At 38.3% G+C, this 23010-nt stretch overlaps 2 protein-coding genes across 5 annotated transcripts in view; one reads left to right on the top strand and one right to left on the bottom strand.

Moving 5' to 3' along the window:
* FGFR1OP2 (FGFR1 oncogene partner 2) overlaps window positions 1-19394 on the bottom strand; it is a 29981-nt gene extending 10587 nt beyond the window's left edge. The window contains exons 1-2 of one of the 2 annotated variants that reach the window (XM_019038773.2): window positions 19082-19394; window positions 1766-1914 (exon numbers count right to left, since the gene is read on the bottom strand). In XM_019038773.2, the coding sequence (XP_018894318.1) occupies window positions 1766-1900 (135 nt within the window). In that variant the 5' untranslated portion in view covers window positions 1901-1914; window positions 19082-19394. The remainder of the gene's footprint in view (window positions 1-1765; window positions 1915-19081) is intronic. The other variant, XM_019038772.3, reaches the window with a different exon arrangement.
* INTS13 (integrator complex subunit 13) overlaps window positions 19091-23010 on the top strand; it is a 33522-nt gene continuing 29602 nt past the window's right edge. The window contains exons 1-2 of one of the 3 annotated variants that reach the window (XM_019038771.2): window positions 19091-19519; window positions 20971-21206. In XM_019038771.2, the coding sequence (XP_018894316.1) occupies window positions 20982-21206 (225 nt within the window). In that variant the 5' untranslated portion in view covers window positions 19091-19519; window positions 20971-20981. Of the gene's footprint in view, window positions 19987-20970; window positions 21207-23010 lie in introns of all 3 variants that reach the window. The other 2 variants (XM_004052893.4, XM_055358011.2) reach the window with 2 other exon arrangements.

Below are 23010 nucleotides of genomic sequence, written 5' to 3' on the forward strand. Positions count from 1 at the left end.
GCTAACGACAGCTGACGAGCTTTTTAAAAAAAAAAAAAAATCTCATAATATTTTAAGAAAGTTTGTGAATTTGTGCTGGGCCGCATCCAAAGCCATCCTGGGCCATATGCAGCCAGCAAGTCACAGGTTGGACAAGCTTGGCATAGCTGCTTTGGGAAACAATGTGGCAGATCCTCAAAAAATTTTAACAGAGTTATTATATGACCCATCCATTCTACTTCTACATATATACCCAAGAAAACTGAAAACATATGTCCACACAGAAACTTGTACACAAATATTCATAGCAGCATATTCTTACCAGCCAAAAAAGTAAAATAATCCAAATGCCTATCAGCTGATGAATGGATAAGCACAATGTGCTGTATCCTTACAATGCAATATTATTTGGCAATAAACAGGAATGAAGTACTGATACATGCTATAACATAGATGAACCTTAAAAACATTATGTTAAGAAGCCAATCACAAAAAGCTGCATATTTTATCATTCCATTTATATGAAATGTCCAGAATAGGCAAATTCAAAGAGATAGAAATATTAGTGGTTGCCAGAGACTGAGGAAAGGGGAAACTAGAGAGAGACCACTGATGGAGGTAAGGTTTTGTGGTGATGAAAATGTTCTGGAATCAGGTAGTGGTTATACTGCATAACCTGCAAATGTGTACTAAAATCCAATGAACTGTACCCTTCAAAAAAGTAAATTTTATGGTATGTGAATATCTTAATAGAACATGTACAAAAGAAATGCAAAAAGACTTTCCATTAAGAAAATGAGAATCTTATTTTAAAATTGCACTCATTTATTTTCAAGGCATTCTCATGAGACACTTAGTAATATATTCATTATAACACTCCTGGTTCTTAACTTCAGATGTCAAACTCCTTTTTTAACAACTCAATACCAGATATATGTTCACTGAAGTGCCTGAGTCTAGCTGGACAGTTGGTTAGGGATGCAGGTAAATCTGTTTAGGGCAACACAGTTGTAAAACCAAATAACTAAACTTGCTCCACTATTTCCAGTAGCTTTGTTAAAAATACTATCCCAGAATTGCTTCCTTTTACAAAATAGATGAGGAGATTTGGCTGTGAATATATATTTTCCCCCTCTGATTTCCATCATAATGTCAGAGATTTTATAATTTTCTTAAATGACTTGAAAATTTTTATCAGAAGAAGGTTAAAATAGTGTCTAAACTCCGTGGCCCATGGGAATATTCTGTTATACAATAGTAAAAATAGCAAGAAGAAAGCCCTTATGTATTCTTTAATTGGTAGCACTGAATGAAAAATAAGGTAGCAAGTATGGGTACAATAACTGCACAGAGTATAAATCACATATTACCTTGCATCATTTTCAAAAGCTATTTTGTTGTTAAACAGCATCACCTAAGTACTTTCATAAAGAAAAATACGAAAATTTCTACATTATACAAGACAGAACAAAATGTGTACCAACATTAGTAAAAGGTATTATCTGGTCTTTGTCAAATGTTTCTAGACCTAACAAATTCATTTATTTTCTAAACTCAAATGTGCAACTCTGTCAGCAAAATAAGTGATCAAATCTAGGGTTTAGAAATATATGTCTAGGTATATCACCTGAACACGACAAAATTAAAGTAAACCTGAAACACACAAGTCAAGCTACTTTAAAATTTTAGAGAATGTTGAAAAAAATTAGATACTAATTAGCCAGCAATACATAAATGTCAATAACTGCTTTTGATAAATGGAATGAACAAGAAAGAAAAATCAAACCTGTTTCATGGCTTCTACTCGCTTGTTGAGAGCTGTGGTTTGCTCAATCAGAGATTCTGCTGCATCGTCATGATCTCTTAATCTTTCAACAAGAGCTTTAGCGTCAGCAAGTGCCTTCTCAATTGTGCAACTCATTTCTAAAGATATATCTATAATTAAAATTAAAATCAAGACTCAAAGTCAACATATCTCTTTATTTTAGTTTCATGTCAACACAGATATGCTTCTTAAGCCACATTTGTTACAGTATTGTTCACTGTCCAGGGAGGAAAAAACACCTAAGAACACTGTGGTTTTGCTTCTGTTAGGATACTACAAACTTGAAAGTAAATTTATACTACTACAAAAAAATTAGAACACAGTTAAAAGATTTGCAGACAGAACTACAACGCATGTAAAACACTCTAAATTTACAGTGGGGAAAAAAGTACATGTCCAAGGAATATAATGTTATATAGAAATTTGCCCTTTATGAGGGCATTCCCTATCTTGTCACTTTTGAGGAAGATCATTTGGTTTACTGGTCAGTATTCTGGGGTCAATGACTGTCTGAAAACTTTGTAAGAATGCTTCCTAACCTCTGCTTGGTCAGGTGACTTGACACACTGTTCACAAACACTGCTGACCAGCCAAAGTGGCCTCAATGTGTCATGCTACATCAAAGTCTCAACCTCTTCTTGGAAGAACTTCCGCTTCTTACATAAAGTTGCATTATAATTCTAACTCTTGCATCTTCCTTAAAGTGCAAAAAAAAGTTTTGACTTAGGACAAAACTGGCAATTACAGGAAACTTCTGATATGCTAAAATCAGTAAGCAATATGTTTAAGAGTAGCTGAAAGAAATATGAGACAAAACATGAAACAGTCAATTGTCAGCTTCTTCAACTGGTATGTAGAAACCTCAAACAAAATTTTAATAATTTTAAAGTCTCTTTCCAAAACTTTAAGTTTCTCCTGAAACTTACCCTCCTTGAAATCTTTTATCTTCCTTTTTTTTTTTTTTTGAGACAGAGTCTTGCTCTGTCGCTCAGGCTGGCTGGAGTGCAGTGGCGTGATCTCGGCTCACTGCAAGCTCCACCTCCCAGGTTCACGCCATTTTCCTGCCTCAGCCTCCCGAGTAGCTGGGACTACAGGCACCTGCCACCACGCCCAGCTAATTTTTTTGTATTTTTAGTAGAGTCGGGGGTTTCACTGTGTTAGCCAGGATGGTCTCGATCTCCTGACCTCATGATCCGCCTGCCTTGGCCTCCCAAAGCGCTGGGATTACACGTGTGAGCCACCGTGCCCAGCTGAAATCTTTTATCTTTCTACTAAGTTTTACCTAACTTTCAATATAAGTCATCCTTTCTTCAGGGTTTTCTCAAAAAATAAAATCACACTAAATTACCAGGCCAGAAGCCACGTCTACAGAAGTTAAATTAAAATTTGGTGTAGATCCAAGTGAAGGGTTATAAACAAAGATTTTCATCAACTTTAGTAAAACAGCAACTTGCCACAGAATTCAGGACTTTGTTATATACCACTGCCCTGGACTACAGATCTGTACCAACTAGTTCAATTAATGATTATCCCCTCCAATAGAAAAAAAAAAAAAGCAACAAGTAGCAAAGAGAAAATTTAAATAACTCAACAGTATAAAATATTTCATAAAACACATCAGGCAATTTCAGAAGACTTTCTCCTGTTATTTAAATCGCCAATTTAGAAAATGTCCAATATATGATCAGACATTTCCAGAGAGCCTTAAGAAGTAAACAAGCTTGAAATTAATATAACTTCTGGCTCTCTAGAGAAAACAACCACAAGATTTGTCTTGTAAGATTCAGGAGGTTTAGATAAGGATACTTGAAAATATGAGGAGTAAAAGGGCCATTAAAGGAACCAATATTGTCTGATACAGGCTAATACCCAAAAGGACAACTACCCAAAATCTATCCGAAGATGCCGTTCTGAGAGAGGCATTAGTGCCCAACAATACCCTGTACTTCCTCTGAATTTCCAAAGGAAATTATCTAAAATTGTAGACAGACAACTTTCTTCTTCTTATTATTTTTTTATTATACTTTAAGTTTTAGGGTACATGTGCACAATGTGCAGGTTAGTTACATATGTATACATGTGCCATTCTGGTGCGCTGCACCCACTAACTCGTCATCTAGCATTAGGTATATCTCCCAATGCTATCCCTCCCCCCTCCCCCCACCCCACAACAGTCCCCAGAGTGTGATATTCCCCTTCCTGTGTCCATGTGATCTCATTGTTCAATTCCCACCTATGAGTGAGAATATGCGGTGTTTGGTTTTTTGTTCTTGCGATAGTTTACTGAGAATGATGGTTTCCAATTTCATCCATGTCCCTACAAAGGACATGAACTCATCATTTTTTATGGCTGCATAGTATTCCATGGTGTATATGTGCCACATTTTCTTAATCCAGTCTATCATTGTTGGACATTTGGGTTGGTTCCAAGTCTTTGCTATTGTGAATAATGCCTCAATAAACGTACGTGTGCATGTGTCTTTATAGCAGCATGATTTATAGTCCTTTGGGTATATACCCAGTAATGGGACGGCTGGGTCAAATGGTATTTCTAGTTCTAGATCCCTGAGGAATCGCCACACTGACTTCCACAATGGTTGAACTAGTTTACAGTCCCACCAACAGTGTAAAAGTGTTCCTATTTCTCCACATCCTCTCCAGCACCTGTTGTTTCCTGACTTTTTAATGATTGCCATTCTAACTGGTGTGAGATGATATCTCATAGTGGTTTTGATTTGCATTTCTCTGATGGCCAGTGATGATGAGCATTTTTTCATGTGTTTTTTGGCTGCATAAACGTCTTCTTTTGAGAAGTGTCTGTTCATGTCCTTTGCCCACTTTTTGATGGGGTTGTTTGTTTTTTTCTTGTAAATTTGTTGGAGTTCATTGTAGATTCTGGATATTAGCCCTTTGTCAGATGAGTAGGTTGCGAAAATTTTCTCCCATGTTGTAGGTTGCCTGTTCACTCTGATGGTAGTTTCTTTTGCTGTGCAGAAGCTCTTTAGTTTAATTAGATCCCATTTGTCAATTTTGTCTTTTGTTGCCATTGCTTTTGGTGTTTTGGACATGAATTCCTTGCCCATGCCTATGTCCTGAATGGTAATGCCTAGGTTTTCTTCTAGGGTTTTTATGGTTTTAGGTCTAACGTTTAAATCTTTAATCCATCTTGAATTGATTTTTGTATAAGGTGTAAGGAAGGGATCCAGTTTCAGCTTTCTACATATGGCTAGCCAGTTTTCCCAGCACCATTTATTAAATAGGGAATCCTTTCCCCATTGCTTGTTTTTCTCAGGTTTGTCAAAGATCAGATAGTTGTAGGTATGCGGCGTTATTTCTGAGGGCTCTGTTCTGTTCCATTGATCTATATCTCTGTTTTGGTACCAGTACCATGCTGTTTTGGTTACTGTAGCCTTGTAGTATAGTTTGAAGTCAGGTAGTGTGATGCCTCCAGCTTTGTTCTTTTGGCTTAGGATTGACTTGGCGATGCGGGCTCTTTTTTGGTTCCATATGAACTTTAAAGTAGTTTTTTCCAATTCTGTGAAGAAACTCATTGGTAGCTTGATGGGGATGGCATTGAATCTGTAAATGACCTTGGGCAGTATGGCCATTTTCACGATATTGATTCTTCCTACCCATGAGCATGGAATGTTCTTCCATTTGTTTGTATCCTCTTTTATTTCCTTGAGCAGTGGTTTGCAGTTCTCCTTGAAGAGGTCCTTCACATCCCTTGTAAGTTGGATTCCTAGGTATTTTATTCTCTTTGAAGCAATTGTGAATGGGAGTTCACTCATGATTTGGCTCTCTGTTTGTCTGTTGTTGGTGTATAAGAATGCTTGTGATTTTTGTACATTGATTTTGTATCCTGAGACTTTGCTGAAGTTGCTTATCAGCTTAAGGAGATTTTGGGCTGAGACAATGGGGTTTTCTAGATAAACAATCATGTCGTCTGCAAACAGGGACAATTTGACTTCCTCTTTTCCTAATTGAATACCCTTTATTTCCTTCTCCTGCCTGATTGCCCTGGCCAGAACTTCCAACACTATGTTGAATAGGAGCGGTGAGAGAGGGCATCCCTGTCTTGTGCCAGTTTTCAAAGGGAATGCTTCCAGTTTTTGCCCATTCAGTATGATATTGGCTGTGGGTTTGTCATAGATAGCTCTTATTATTTTGAAATACGTCCCATCAATACCTAATTTATTGAGAGTTTTTAGCATGAAAACTAAATTGTTTTGAATTTTGTCAAAGGCTTTTTCTGCATCTATTGAGATAATCATGTGGTTTTTGTCTTTGGCTCTGTTTATATGCTGGATTACATTTATTGATTTGCGTATATTGAACCAGCCTTGCATCCCAGGGATGAAGCCCACTTGATCATGGTGGATAAGCTTTTTGATGTGCTGCTGGATTCGGTTTGCCAGTATTTTATTGAGGATTTTTGCATCAATGTTCATCAAGGATATTGGTCTAAAATTCTCTTTTTTGGTTGTGTCTCTGCCCGGCTTTGGTATCAGAATGATGCTGGCCTCATAAAATGAGTTAGGGAGGATTCCCTCTTTTTCTATTGATTGGAATAGTTTCAGAAGGAATGGTACCAGTTCCTCCTTGTACCTTTGGTAGAATTCGGCTGTGAATCCATCTGGTCCTGGACTCTTTTTGGTTGGTAAACTATTGATTATTGCCACAATTTCAGCTCCTGTTATTGGTCTATTCAGAGATTCAACTTCTTCCTGGTTTAGTCTTGGGAGAGTGTATGTGTCGAGGAATGTATCCATTTCTTCTGAGGCACTCCAGCCTGGGCCTCAGAGTGAGGCTCCGTCTCAAAAAAACAAAAAACAAAAAACAAAGAAATCGTATACCTTAATTCAGCAGCTAAGGTTTAGCTTCCCTGCCTCAGAGCAATTATAAACCTCAACTGAATTAATCAAAGCATCTTCAGAGGTTATTCTAGGTCTTTAAACCTCATGTTACCATGCATAGTAAATCCTTATTGCTAAAGGAAACCATCCAAAATTTCTATCATTTGAGTAATCATGAAATATTGCTACTCTCTCTTTTTCATATTACCATTCACTGGTGTAACAGTATTAATCCAGCAACCTTTACCTACTGCAAGGAAAATCTCATGATTGTGATTCCATAACTCAAGAAGTATTCAAGTCCAAAACAAAACTTTTGAATTTTCTAGTACCAAATCCTGACTTTACTGTTTGTTAATGGGTTTTATCTTAAAAACAAAAATCAGCAGTATCAGGCTTGATATGCAACAGGTACATCAGTCACTGTGATAAAATTCAAATTCTTACCAGAAGCCAGACTGATCAAATGACTTAACTGTGGTCCACTAAGATGGAGCAACTTACTGAAAGTAAATATATACATGAATAGGTGATATGCTTTTAGAATAATCCACGTCTCTGAAATGCTGCAAAGAAAAGAGGTTTCTCAGATATCCTTTAAAAAACAACGAATACAGGGCAGGTGCGGTGGCTCACGCCTGTAATCCCAGCACTTTGGGAGGCCCAGGCGGGTGGATCACGAGGTCAGGAGATCGAGACCATCCTGGCTAACACAGCGAAACTCGGTCTCTACTAAAAATACAAAAAAAAAATTAGCCGGGCGTAGTGGCATGCGCCTGTAGTCTCAGCTACGCAGGAGGCTGAGGCAAGAGAACAGCGTGAACCCGGGAGGCGGAGCTTGCAGTGAGCCGAGACTGTGCCACTGCACCTCCAGCCTGGGCGACAGAACGGGACTCTGTCTCAAAAAAAAAAAAAAAAAAAAAAAAAAAGAATAACATTAACTACTTGATGGCTTGATGGTAGCTGCCTAATATAACTGCTATCATAAAGGTAGAAACAATATTGTAGATACCACAGAAATACCTTAAAGTTCGTTACTATAAGCGGGATGCTTTGACTAAATGTCCTTATGCAAAAGCCTCATATGAAACTGTAAAATAAACCCATGAAGAAGTTAAAAGACTCCATGACAGATACACAAAATTTGGCCCGTCAAATTTCAAAAGAACCATTGTGACCATCAAGTTGTAAGATCCATGAAGATAAAAACTGACACAATCAAAATGGCTACTTGATAGTACCACATAACACCTCAAACAGGGCCGGGCACGGTGGCTCACTCCTCTAATCCCAGTACTTTGGGAGGCTGAGGCAGGTGGATCACCTGAGGTCAGGAGTTCGAGACCAGCCTGACCAATATGATAAAACCTCATCTCTACTAAAAATACAAAAATTAGCTGGGTGTGGTGGCATGCACCTGTAATCCCAGCTACTCGGGAAGCTGAGACAGGAGAATCACTTGAACCCGGGAGGCAGAGGTTGCAGTGAGCCAAGATTGCATCATTGCACTCCAGCCTGGGCAACAAGAGCAAAACTCCGTCTCAAACAAAACAAAACCTCAAACAGATACTACTCCATGAAACATTTCATTTAAGTAGAAAAAAATGGCCACAATATTAAACACGAATGGGAAAACTTACCTTGGATAGCATAGGATACTGGTTAATTCATGCTTCATTTGTAAATAAATTAATCTGGAAAAACTGTAGGCCAGGTGTGGTGGTGCACACCTGCAATCCCAGCACTTTGGGAGGCTGAGGTGGGTGGATCACCTGAGGTCAGGAGTTCGCGACCAGCCTAACATGATGAAACCCCATCTCTACTAAATACAAAAAAATTAGCAGGGCGTGGTGATGCAAGCCTGTAATCTGAGCTACTTGGGAGGCCAAGACAGGAGAATCGCTTGTATCTGGGAGGTGGAGGTTGCAGTGAGCTAAGATCGCGCCATTGCACTCCAGCCTGGGCAACAAAAGCGAAACTCCATCTCAAAATAAAAAAAGAAAAACTGTAATGGTGAATCAACAACTAAAACCATTCCTGAACAACTTTCTGAACATCTCTAAGAAGATTTTATGGAGTTGCCTCTCTCTATGGTTTAGAAATATTTATTATTTTTTTTTAAGTTTAGTTATTTTTAGAGGTGAGGTCTTGCCATCACCCAGGCTGGAACTCCTGGACTCCAAAGACCCTCCACTTCAGTCTCCTGAGTAGCTGAGACTATATAGGTGCATGCCACCATGCCAGGCAATATTCTTAAATATTCTAGTATGTTTACGTTATGAATACCTTAGAAGAGTCCCCTACCGAAAAGACACAATATTCACAATGACTAAAATACTGTATTTTGTGTATTCTCCCAAGGGCATTCTAACTTGTCATCCAATAATATAAAAACATATTTAACTTCAATAGTTGAAACTTATACATTTCGATGATGTAACACTTTGCTTCTTTCTAAGAAACCTTGTCTTCATCATTCCCAGTCCTCAGGAAATCCCAGGCAGGAGTTTCCAACAAGGTCTAACTCCAGACACGTTGTAATCACATTTCCAAAAACTAAAGACAAAGAGAAAATCTTGAAAGCAGCCAGAAAAAAATGACATATTACTCATAGAGAACAATTTGAATGACTGTAGGCTTCCCAACAGAAATGAAGGCCAGTAAAAAGTAGAACAACACTTTCAAAATGCTGAAAGAACAGACCTATCAACCCAAAATTCTATATCCAGCAAAAATGTTTCATATATGAAGGTGAAATAAAAGTCATTCTCAGCTAAAGAGAAAGAAGAACTTATTTCCAGTAGACTTATTATAAAGAATACTGTTCAGTTAGAAGCAAAGTGTTATCAGAAGGAAACTTAGAACATCAGGAACAAAGGAAGACCAACTGAAATTGTAAATATCTGGGTAAATATTTTCCTCTTAGTTCTTTTAAATGTCTAATGTTTAAAAACAAGAATTGTAATATTTATCTAATGAGATTTTTAATTTATGCAGGCAAATATATAACTACAAGAAAAAGGGAGGAGGCTAAAAAGGCCTATACATTGATCAGATTTCTACATTTCACTTGAAGTTGTAAAAATATCAATTTTAAGTAGACTTAAAAATTTACATATATTGTAATTCCTAATAAATCCCTAAAATAACTGTACAGAGATAATAGTCAAAACTACAAAAGATTAATTGAAATGAATTAAAAAGTGTTCAATAACCCAAAAGACAGAGAAAAGGCAAAACAAAGGAATATCAAAGGAACAAAAAGAAAACAAATGATAAGATGGCAGAACTAAATCCAAACACGTTAATAATTTCACTAAATATAAATGTCCTCGACATTTACATTTAGATAAGATTAAGATAGATGATCAGAATTTTAAAAGAGGACCCAACTATGCATTGTTTATATAAAATTCACTTTAAATATGATATGGGTAGGTTAAAAGTAAAAGGACAGGCCGGGCATAGTGGCTCACACCTGTAATCCCAGCACCTTGAGAGGCCAAAATCGGAGGATTGCTTGAGCCCAGGAATTCAAGACCAGCCTGGGCAACATGGCAAAACCCTGTCTCTACAAAAAATTTAAAAATTAGCTGGGTGTGGTGGCACATGCCTGTAGTCCCAGCTACTCGGAACGGTGAGGGTGCAGTCAACCCTGGCTGTGCCACTGCACTCCTGCCTGGGTGACAAAGTGTGACCCTGCCTCCAAAAAAAAAGTTAAAAGGATGGAAAAGAGGATATACCATACAAATATTAGTCAAAAGAAAACCAGAGGGCTAATAAGAACATGAAAACATGCTCAACATAACTAGCCATCACTGAAATGTAAGTCAAAACCACAATGAGATATACCTACTAGGATGGCTATAACAGAAAAGATAGCAAGTGTTGGCTAGGATATAAAGAATGTGAAATGGTATAGCCACTTTGGAAAAGTCTGACAGTTCCTCAAAAGGTTAAACATGTGATCCAACAATTCCACTCCTAGGTACATACCAGGAAAATGAAAGTATGTCAGTGCAAAAAATTGTACATGAATGTTCACAGCAATATTATTCAACTGATAAATGAATAAATATGATGTGTTCATACAGTGGAATATCTGGCAAAAAAAAAAAGTAGGGGGGAATAATGTCCTGAAACAGGCTACAACATGGATGAAAACTGAAAAAATTATGCTCAGTGAAAGAAGTCAGTCACAAAGACAATGTATCACGCCATTTATATAGTGTCCAAAAGAGGCAAATCCACAGAGGCTGAAAGTAGATTAGTGGATGTCTAGGACTGAGGGATTAGGAAAAGGAAGGAGGAATGGGAAGTGACTGTTAATGAACATATGGTTTCTTTCTGCGCAGTTAAAATGTTCTAAAATCAATTTTGGTGATGGTTACACAACTCTGAATATACTGAAAACCCTAAAAGTGTACACTTTAAATAGGTGAATAGTATGGTATGTGAATTACATATCTCAATAAAGGTGTTATATTTAAGAAAAGAGCTAGAGTGGCTATATAATATCAGACAAGGTCAGGCGCAGTGGCCCATGCCCATATAATCCCAGCACTTTGGGAGGCCAAGGCTGGCGGATCATGAAGCCAGGGGTTCCAGAACAGCCTGGGAAACATGGCCAAACCCCATCTCTACTAAAAATACAAAAAATTAACCAGGCGTGGTGGCACACACCTGCAGTCGCAGCTAGCTGGGAGGTGGAGGTAGGAGGATCACCTAAGCCCAGGAGGTTGAGGCTGCAGTGAGCCACAATCACGCCACTAAACTTTAGCCTGGGCAACAAAGTGAGACTTGCCTCAAAAAATAAATAAACATCAGACAAAGTAAACTTCAGAGTAAAGAAAATTACCAGGGACGGAGGAACATTACATGATGATAAAAAGCCCAATCACCAAGAAGACATAAGCATCCTAAATGTATATACAACTATAATTAAAGAGCTTCAAAATACAAAAGCACTAACTCAAACAACTGAAGGGATATATAGGCATATCCACCCTTAATGCTGAAAAATTAAACATTCTTTTCTCAGTAACTGGCAGACCTTGTACACAAAAATCAGCAAGAATATAGACAAAATGAACAGCATCCACTAACTGGCTTGAATTGATATTTATGAAATGCTACAACCAACAACAGCAGAGTACACATTCTTTTTAAGTGCTCAAGACATTCATGAGGATAGACCACATCCTGGATCACAAAACAAACCTTAACCAATTTAAAAGAACTGTAATCATACAAATTATGCTTTTTTTTTTTTTTGAGACGGAGTTTCACTCTTGTTGCCCAGGCTGGAGTGCGATGGCACATTCTCGGCTCACTGCAACCTCTGCCTCCTGGGTTCAAGTGGTTCTCCTGCCTCAGCCTCCCGAGTAGCTGGGATTACAGGCTCATGCCACCATGTCCGGCTAATTTTTGTATTTTTAGTAGAGATGCGGTTTCACCACGTTGGCCAGGCTGGTCCTGAACGCCTGACCTCAGGTGATCTGCCCGCCTCGGCCTCCCAAAGTGCTGGTATTACAGGCGTGAGCCACCACACGCCTAGCCAGTACAAATTATGCTCTCTGATTATAATGAAATTAAACTAAAGTAAGTAATTAAGAGATAAGAAAAATCTCCAAACATCTGGAATTTAAACAATGCACTTCTATATAATAAGTCAAAAAGGAAGTTTCTGGAAATTAGAAGATACTTTCATCTAAATAAACATGAAAATACAAAATATCAAAAATTTTGGCATGTATGTAAAACTCTACTTTGAAGAAAATTTATAGCATTAAATGTTTATATTAGAAAATTAGAAAGATCTCAAATCAATTATGTAAGCCTCAACCTTTAGGAACCTGGAGAAGAAGAGCAAAATAAACCTAAAGTAAATAGAAGGAAATAATAGAGTAGAAATCAACGAAATTGAGAACAAGAAAGCAACAGAGAAAACCCAATGAAATAAAAAGCCAGTTCTTGGAAAAAAATAAAAATTGAAAAACCTCCTGCAAAATTAACCAAGAAAAAAAGTCAGCAGACATAAATTACTAATGGAAAGAAGGGATATCAGGAAAGATGAGATATCACTACAGACCTCTAATTCATTAAAAGGATAAGTGAACACAATAATAAATTCCATACACATGAATTGGATAATTTAAATGAAATGGACTAATTCCTCAAAAAACACAAACTACATAAAGTCACACAAGATGAAACAGACAACTATGAATAGTCCTATTATAACTATTTTAAGAAACTGAATTTGTAATTAGAAATCTTCTGCAAAAAATCTCCAGACCTGGATGGCTTCAAGGACAAATTCTATCACACATTTAAAGAAGAAATAACACCAATTATTATGCAATCTCTTAAAAAAATAATAGAAAAGGAAATACTTGTAATTTTAATCTCATAAACTGATGTCAGTATTACTGATACCAAAACCAAAGAGAATACAAGAAAACCACAGACTAATATCCTTCATTAACATAAATAAAAAATCCTTAAGGAAATATTAGTAACTCAAATTCAGCAACTCATAATGAGAGTAATATACCCTGACCAATGGGAGTTTATCCCAGATTCAAGGCTGTCTCCAATGTAATCCACTGAAGAAGAAAATCACTTATGCATACCAACTGGCATATTATTAAAAAATTCAGCATACTTTCATAATAAAAATTTTCTGCAAGCTAAGACTAGAAGAGGATTTTTTTAAACTCACAAAGGATATTTTCAGAAAACTTACAGCAAACGTCATACTTCATAATGAATGACTGACTGCTTTCCCAGTAGAATTAGGAACAAGGGAAGGATGTCTGCAGTCACCAGTACTGTTCAATACATTGGTGTAATAAGGCTAGGAAGGGGGAAAAAGCATACGGGCTGGAAAAGAAGAAATAAAACGGCCCCTTTTCACAGCCAACATTGTTGTCTATGTAGAAAACCCCAAAGAATCCAAAAAAGAACTCCTAAAACTACTACATGATTTTAGCAATGTCACAGGATACAAGCATAAGAATCACCTGTTTTTCTATATACTGGCAACAAACAAATGGAAACCAAAACTTTTTTTTTTTAAACACACATTTACAATAGCAAAACAAAACAACAACAACAACAAAAAAAAAACCCACAAAAAACAAACCCTGAGATTCCTGGGCATAAATTAAAACATATGCAAAATTTGTTTGCTGATAACTACAAAATGCTAATGAAAGAAGCTAAAGAGGATCTAAAAGAATGAAGAAACATACTGTGTTCATGGACTGGAAGACTCAACATAGTAGGGAAGTTTTCTTCTTCTTTTTTTTGAGACAGAGTCTTAGTCTGTCGCCCAGGCTGCTGGAGTGCAGCGGCACGATCTCGGCTCACTGGAACCTCCGCCTCCTGGATTCAAGCGATTCTCTTGCCTCAGCCTCCAGAGTAGCTGAGATTACAAGCGTGCGCCACCATGCCCAGCTAATTTTTGTATTTTTAGTAGAGACGGGGTTTCGTCATGTTGGCCAGGATGGACTCGAACTCCTGACCTCAAGTGATCCTCCTGCCTTGACTTCCCAAAGTGCTGGGATTACAGGCGTGAGCCACCGCACCCAGCCGAAATGTCAAGTTTTCTGTAACTGTTGTACAAATAGTGCAATTTCCAATCAAAGTCCCAGCAAGATTTTTTAGAGAAATTGACAAGCTAATTCTAAAATTTCTATGGAAATGCAAAGAAATTAGATAACAACAAAACAACTATGAAAACAAAAAAAGTTGAAGAAACTATTTGTTTTCAGTTTTTTTCACACTACCAAAGTTTAAGACTTACTATAAAGCTACTTCAATCAAGGTGGCATAGAGCTGATAGAAACAGAAAAGGTTTAGAGACAGGGCCATACAAAAATGGCCAATGGATTTTTGAAAAAGGTGCAAAGGCAAGTCAAAGGAGAAAGGTTGGCTTTTTTCAACAAATGGTGTTGGAAGAACTGGACATCTATATGCCAAAAGTTTAATCCCAACATAATTCCTACACTTAATACAAAAATTAACTCAAAATGGACCATAAGTCTAAATATAAAATTAAAAACAATAACACTTTCAGGAAAAAAATAAGAGAAAATCTTTGTGACCTGGGGTTAGGCAAAGGTTTTTGTAAACATGATACTAAAAGCATGATTCATAAAAGAAAAATTTGATAAACTGGACCTCATCAAAATCACAAACTTTTGCTCTGGGAAAGACACTGTTTAGAGAGTTTGAAAAGACAAGCTACAGGCTGGGAGAAAATATTTCAAATCACTTATCCAACAAAGGACTTGTATCTAGAATACATAAAAATCTCTCAAAACAATAAGAAAATAACCCAAATAAAAATGAATAAAAGACTTTACTAGTGAACCAAAAAGATATGGACAAATAAGAAACATGAAAAGATGTTCAACATCATTAGCCATTAGAGAAATGCAATTAGAACCATCATGAAACCTGTCCTCTTAAAATAACTATCTATTTCTGCATCAATACCACATTGCCTCAAATGTAACAGATGTAAAATAAACTCTCCCTATCTAATATGTATAAGTCACTGTTTTCTTCTTTAAAATTGCTTCACCTATTTGCCTTCTCTCTAACCTAATTCTATCCAAATGGATCTCTAGAGTACCCTAGAGGAAAATCAAACTGTTATGTAATAATTTTAATTAATTCAAACTGTTGGTAGCTTTCTGAATCTGAGCAATAACTACCTTATACTGTCATTTGGGCAAGAGGACAAGTGTTATTCCCATTTTACCAATGAGAAAATAGACCCAGGAATTCCAAATCTAAAAAGCTGAGTGGCTCACGCCTGTAATCCCAGCACTTTGGGAGGCCAAGGCGGGTGGATCACGAGGTCAGGAGATCGAGACCAGCCTGACCAACGTGGTGAAATCCCGTCTGTACTAAAAATGCAAAAACTAGCCGGGTGTGGTGGCGCACGCCTGTAATCCCAGCTACTCTGGAGGCTGAGGCAGGAGAACTGCTTGAGCCCAGAAGGTGGAGGATGCAGTGAGCCGAGATCGCACCATTGCACTCCAGCCTGGGCGACAGAGCAAGATTCCATCACAAACAAACAAACAAAGCTGAATGACAACACCGCAAAGCAAGGAAAGAGCCAAACTAGTACCAAAAATAGAATTTCTGATCCTCAGTCTAGTGTCCTATTCCTAAGCCACACTGGATTCCCAGGGTCCTGTTTGCTTTTTACCTGTATAGAAATCATCTCAATCTCATCAGGTGGAAAACGAAAAAAAGTAAGTTCTCTGACCCTATCCCACAAATAGAACATCCAAGACATTTTTTAAAATTTTCAAGCCAGCCATAGAAAAGAAATGGGAATGTATATGAAGACAAATTTTAAAGAACAAAAAAAATTTCAAATATTTTCCAGACATAACAGCCTAGCAACCATTTTAATTAGGTGTCACAGTTAATTACAAGATCAATGAATGTTTACTGACTGGCTTTTTAAAATTGTAATTAATATCCACTTTATGAAAAACACTCTCTCCTCTCCAGATTGCATAATGAAATACTACTATCAAAATCAACTACATTTAAAATTTGTTAACTATAAAAACCTACCTATTCAGGGAAAGGAATTATAAGCAGCAGGTAGCTCAAAGCATAATTTTTTTAGCATTTCAGAAACACAGTGACAACAGTTTCTAAGAATTTGCATGTTCATTTCCTGTACGTGAAACCACACAAAAGTTTAAAATATTTTATAATATGCATTTACTTTATCACCTTTTTTGAAGACCATTGTGCTTCCCCTCTTTTTTGGCCAGGAAGTGGAGTGGGAGGAAGAAGACTGTTTTCCAAACTCTCTAACAAGTTTCAAATTTTAAAAAACAGACTACAGTAAAAAAAGAATATTCTAAACTTTTCGGCCTATTTTTATAGTGCCTATCTTAATTTGCCATAATACACTTACTTACATTATTTTCTATAGGCGGGTCCAAATTACAGGTGAATCTTTTTTTTTTTTTTAGCAAGTTAAAAAAATTTTTTTTCTTTTCTGCATTAGTCACATTCTCGCCCACTTTACCACCCAAAGACTTTTGCAGTCAGACTCCTGGCAGAAGGCTTAGAACATTCTGCTGCTGATAAAAGAGAAACCACCACCCACCCAAGACAGCAATTGCCAGCTGTTTACTTTTAGATTTTGGTTAAGAAAAACTTAAGGAAATTCAAGTCAAAATTTTCAAGCCAACCTCAGAAAATAAATAGGAATATAAATGAAATGTAAGAGAAATTAAAGACGAAAAAAATTTCAAATATTTTCTAGGTAATTAATAAAAGCCTAGCAACCATTTTAATTAGGCATCACATTAATTGTAAGATCAATGAATGTTTACTGATTGGACACTTCTGTTTCCCTTATCCGCAAATCCACTACTCCTACCACTATATCTACACAGAAATATTGTGGCTACTGATATACCACAGATGTGTCTTTAAATGTCAACAATCTAGTTTAAATTTTTTCATGTTCAGGTATGTGTCTCTAATATTAATTAGTACATAATATGAACTGACCCATATGGAAATAAAAAAACCAAAAGGTATAATTATGGTTTTCATATAAACTTATAATCTTAAGAATGCAAGAAAGAATGCATGTAAATTACATATAAAAATAAGCATTTATACAGGCACATCGCTGTATGTGAAAGCAAAGAAAATTTTCACTGTCCTTGAAAATAGTGGAATGAATATATGTTTGGAACTGTATAAAGACACTTTCTGAAGAAAATTAATTTTTAAAGTTGGAAGAAAGATTTTGGAAGTAATGACACTGGAGGATTTTTTTAAAATTACACGTTCCCTTAGAATTGTGGCTGACTATAAGTTTCACATTCATATGTTCAAAGAGTTGTGACAGTTCGAGAAGGAACTAACCTAATCTAAACCAGTTATTTCTAACCTACAGGCTAAGGAGTCAGTGGAAGAGTTGCCTGAATGCACATACTCCAAGCACTGTCTGTAGTCTAAAACATTTCTGCTCCATTTCTCAAATATAAATAGATACTGTAAAAATAAAATACAAAATCATTTAAAAGCATAGTAGTTTTCTGTCATTATACATAATTTCAACCAACAATTACTAAAAGTACAATTGCATGTGTATTAGAAGTACAGGGTTTCTCATAATCAAAATAGGTCAGGGGCCTTTAAGCTAATGTACAGAGTTCCTTCTGGCTCCAAAATTCTATGATTTTAAAGGATGAAGAACTCTTACAGTGAATTCCTTAGAACTATTCCATTTCAATAAACATACATATGTATATATAAATAATGCTTGCTATGTGCCAAGTACTGGACTTTTTCTCAGAGATGAGTAAGACATGATTCCAGACAGACCCAGGTTCAAACTGGCAGGAGAGACAGAGACAGAAACAAATAATACAACCTAATAAATACTGCAGAAGAAAAGTTTCAAATGCGTTGGGAGCACAGCGGTATCAATGTCACCTGGAGGAGTCTGAGAAGACAATGATTTATGAATTGGGTTTTGACAGGTGGTAAAATAGAGGAACAGTAAACATCCTAGACATCCGCACGTACAAAAGTACAGAGCTGTCAAAGCGCATGGCATGTTTGGGGAAATAGCCAGTATAGTCTTGTACGGTAGGATATTAAAGCAAGACTAAAAGGTAAAATGGATTGGGGCAGACTGTAAAAGATCCTGAATGATGATGTCCTTAACAATTAGGATTTGATGCTGTCAGCAATACGGTTACTAAAAAGTTTAAGGAAAGGACAGAGATAAATATGTATTTCAGAATAACTCTGTGGAAGGATTATAGTAGGGAAACCAGTGGAGGGCGGGGGGCAGAGGGGGCAACCGCACTAATTCTGGCGAAAAAAAAAATAATACAGTGCAGTGTAAGTGGAAATGAAGAACCAAGGATGATTCCTGGTTTTCTAGTTCGGATAGCAGGACAGATACTGGAACCATTATCAGAGATGGGATAGAGAAGAAAAGCAGGAGGAGAACCAGAAAAGAGGAGTACCCCTTGGAGAGCAGTTTCAAGAAACAAGTTATCTTCATTAAACGCTGCAAACAGGTGACTGAAAGGGTCCCCCGTCCGGTGGTGAGCCCGCAGGTGGGTAAGGCAGGATGAAAGCAGATACGGAAGGTCTGTCCACAGGGTTAGAGCCAAGGCTTTTCATTGAACTTTCCGCACCGCATCTCCATAAAGACGAGCTCGGAGCCGGGGGGCGCGCAGAGGAAGTCCGGCTCCCAGGAGCAGGGAGCCCGCGGCGGGAAGCGGACAGGGCCGGGCGCCGGTGGTTCAAGAGGCGCAAGGCACCGGCCCCGGCGAAGGACTGCTCCGGCAAAGGACGCCTCCGACTCGCCCACCCCTGCTCCCGTCCCTGGATTTAGTCCACTTACTCTGCTCTTAGTCCCTCGCAGCCTTCAGCTGTGGCGATGCGGACTCAAACCCTCTACCAACCGGGACCTATGCACTCAAGGGAAGAGACTCCGCGCCCCTAATCCGCCTCCTCAGCAAGCAGACGCAGAATTGGACGGAGGCAGCAGACGGGAGGCCGGGAAGCCAGTGGCGTTCAACCCCATCACCGGCGAGGTAGACACCTCCGCCGACCGCCTCCGACCGGCCCTCGCGGAGAACTCCAGCCTCGCGAGATTTCCTTCCTCACGTTACTGTGGGGCAGAACCGACCACTCTCCGCTTTGCCCGAGAAGGCAGGGCGGGGCCCTTCTATGTCCCTCCCTATTCGTTCCTTCCCAGGCTTTCGCTCGGCTCGCAAAGTCTCGCGAGTTTTTCCAGGGGAAACCGGCCTGGGTGGAGAGACCGAGAAGGGGAGACCGGGTGGGTGGGCCCTACGCTTAGGGGACCGTGGTTGGTACTTTGCTGTTGGGGAGGCTTTCAGGTCGCCCAGATCCTGCTTCCCAATGGGTGACTGGGAAAATTAGCGGGTGGAAAATCTCGAGGGGTGGAGGCTTTTTTTTTCTCCTTGGCCCCGCCCTCTTCCTGTTCGGCGACTGGGACGCCTGGCCCTACGAGGGGGAAGGGAGGCTTGGCCGGGTTGTCGGAGAGCGCTGTGCGCACGCGCGAGCCCGAGTGTGTGAGTGTGCACGCGCACGCGCGCTCCTGCTCTTAGGAAGCCTGGGAAGGACCGGTGTGCTAGGAGATGATCGGGGAAAGCATAGTCTCCTGTCTGTGGCACCAGACACTCCCGACTGTGCGCTGACTCTCCCCACCCAGCCAGCAGCCTTTTCCAGAGAGGCTGTGGTCCATAGCCTCTGTTCGTTTTCACTGCAGGACCAGGCACGAAAGTAAGCGAACCTCGATCCTGAGGTCTTCCCTATCCACTCACCTTGTATTTTCCACCCCCCACCCTCCAGCAAAGTGGGTCTAGAAGGTTTCTCAAAGAGAGTTTTGCATGAAGGGGAGATGCGTCTTGAAAGCAAGAGGTGAAAATAGCTGGATCGTAAGAAATCAGTTCGTTTTGATTTAACACTTTGGCTTTGCTTGCCATGTGCTTTTCGAATGTGAATTGTCTATTCAGTATAAGATTTTGTTAGCGAAGCAGGGGAGTACCGTATGCTCTGTTTTAATAAGAAAAAGTTTTAAAAGTTTTAAATTTCCTTCTACACACCAGTGTGATGGTAACAACTAAGTTTTTCTGCTCTACCTGGTAAATTACTGTGATGTTTCAAAAGCTAAGGGGAGAGTGTGAAGTTGGGGTCCTTATCCTAAGGCGAAGACCTTATCTTAGGAGATGTTTATCTTTGTTTTGGCCTTTTCTTTTGCTGTCACTCCTCTTTCCTGTTAATTCCGCACCCCTACCCGCCAGTCCCCCTTTTTCAGAAATCTTCAAACGTTTTTCTTGGAGGGAAGTGCAAAAATGCTGGCTTGGGGTTTATATGTGACTAATGTCAATTAGCAAGGATCATAAAGTTGTATTTCAAGAGTATTTGTCACTTATGTTTCGTATATGTAAGGGAATCAAATATAATTAAATGTCAAAATGTTTCCCTCTGACAATTTTAAGTTCATTTTAAAAGCAAAACCAAAAATGCATGCACTGGTATTTTTGTCTGTGCCTGGTAGAGTGACAGCCTAATATGGTGTATTGATACCCTTGCTTTCTGGTCATGACCTCATTAAACTGTCCTTTGTTGGACAGATTTCTTTGAACATATTATTCATGTTCCCTACCAAGTCTTCTTGAGGGAAAGACAATCTTCTTGAGAAAATTAGAAAAAATGTAAGATGTTATGTACAAATATTTGGCTAATATGTTTTTCCCCTTACAGGTTAAAACAAAATGAAGATTTTTTCTGAATCTCATAAAACAGTGTTTGTTGTGGATCACTGCCCTTATATGGCAGAATCATGCAGGCAGCATGTCGAGTTTGATATGCTGGTGAAGAATAGAACCCAAGGAATCATTCCTTTGGCCCCCATATCTAAATCATTGTGGACTTGCTCAGTAGAATCTTCCATGGAATATTGTAGAATAATGTATGATATATTTCCTTTCAAAAAGCTGGTGAGTGTGAAGTACAAACAAAATCATGATTTTGGGGATGTACTTAACTGCATAAATGAATTTTTTATATGAATTTGCTATAGATAATGACCGTGTGTTTATTACTTAAAAATGTGGTACATAACGCTGCCCTTTGGGATTAATATATAATGGATATTTAATTGGGGCCAGTAATAATAACAGCTAACAATTATTGAGCACTTTACATATGCCAAGCATATTTCAAAGTGCTTCATATTTATTAATTTCCGTAATTCTCATAACAGTCATATTAGGTAGGAACTGTAGTTATTGAAGCAATATTCAAAGTATGTAACAACCAGTATAGAACACAGACTGACCATTGAGAGCTGCTGTCAAACTGTGCTGGCATGTAGCAGCTGACTGTCAGTCTTGTTTGTTGCTTCCCTGTTGTAGATCCGGAAATTGAGGTAAAGAGAAGAAACTTGTCCTGAGTCACATAGTTACTTAGAGGCAGAGCCAGAATTTGAACCTAAGCTGGCTGGCTGCTTGCAATTTTAGCAAATATATACTACACTGCTGTATTGTTTGGCCATATTAGAAAGAAATACTTTTAAGAATGCTAAGTGGATATGGTTTATCAGTAAGAAGAGAAATGGATGATTGACAGAAATTACAGGTATTAAAGTTTAATCTTAGATTTCAGTATCTTAAATGTCTTGTTTTGGGAAAGTCATTTGGTTAGCCACAGGTGGAAGACTTGCTTTCTGTCTTACTCGAAGCAGCCTAGGCTGGGACCTAGCCAATTCTTAGACTGAGGAAGGTAGGGCAGTAGAGTAAAGGTGAACGTAGTCTGATATTATACATTCACATATATTCCAAATTAAAATATAAGCCCTTCTTAAAATTTGTGTGCATTCTGTGTATGATAAAAATATATAATGAGAGGGAATATAACTGATTTAGAGCACAGGCTTTGGTTCAGACCTTGGCATGGTTAACTACTAGCTGTGTGACTTTGATCATATTTCTTAATCTCTCCAAGCCTCAGTTTCCTCCCGTGTAAATATAACACTTACTTCCTCGATGTAAGCTTTAAAAGAGATAAATCTACATAAAGTGACTTGTAAAATATATCCCTGTCAGATAAGCCTTGGAAGAGAAGACCAATTATCAAAATTCTTGGGGGAGGAAGGAAAACTGGTATTTCATCGATATATAGGGAAAAAGATCATAGATTAGATCGTGTTGTCCAGAGTAAAGAAAGAAATCTAACCCTCTAGCCAAAAAGGAACATGGGTCAGAATCATCATTTGATAAGTTTTCCAAAATGTTCTTTGTCATTATCTTACCTGATAGCAGGTAATTTTAAATTTTCAAATTTGCATTTTACTTTAAAACTTAGCGTAAAGACCATATCCATTATTTTGGCTTTCAGTGCCCTGTATGATCCAGTTCCTGCCTATTTCTCTGAGTTTGTCTCCTCTCCCACTGCCTGCTCTGACTTTCACCCTTTCCAGGGTATATGCTTAGATGCCTTTGCATTTGTTATTTGCTGTACCCAGATTGTCTATCCCTGACTTTACGGTGGCTGGTTTTGGATTGCCTTCAGTTGCCACTTCTATGGAGAGTCCTTCTGTAACCACCCAATCTAAAGTAGCTAATTCACTTATTTTTCATAGCGTTTATCACTCTCTGAAATTATCTTGTTCATTTATTTGTTTGTATTCTTCCTGCAGTGCCTTCTGTCCTAGTAGACTCCCCTCCCCTGACTTTCCCCACATTGTGAGTGACAGAACTTTTTTATTCATCACTCTATTCCCATATACTCAGTGCCAGCAAT

Source organism: Gorilla gorilla, chromosome 10 (assembly GCF_029281585.2).
Source record: "Gorilla gorilla gorilla isolate KB3781 chromosome 10, NHGRI_mGorGor1-v2.1_pri, whole genome shotgun sequence".
Lineage (NCBI taxonomy): Eukaryota > Metazoa > Chordata > Mammalia > Primates > Hominidae > Gorilla > Gorilla gorilla.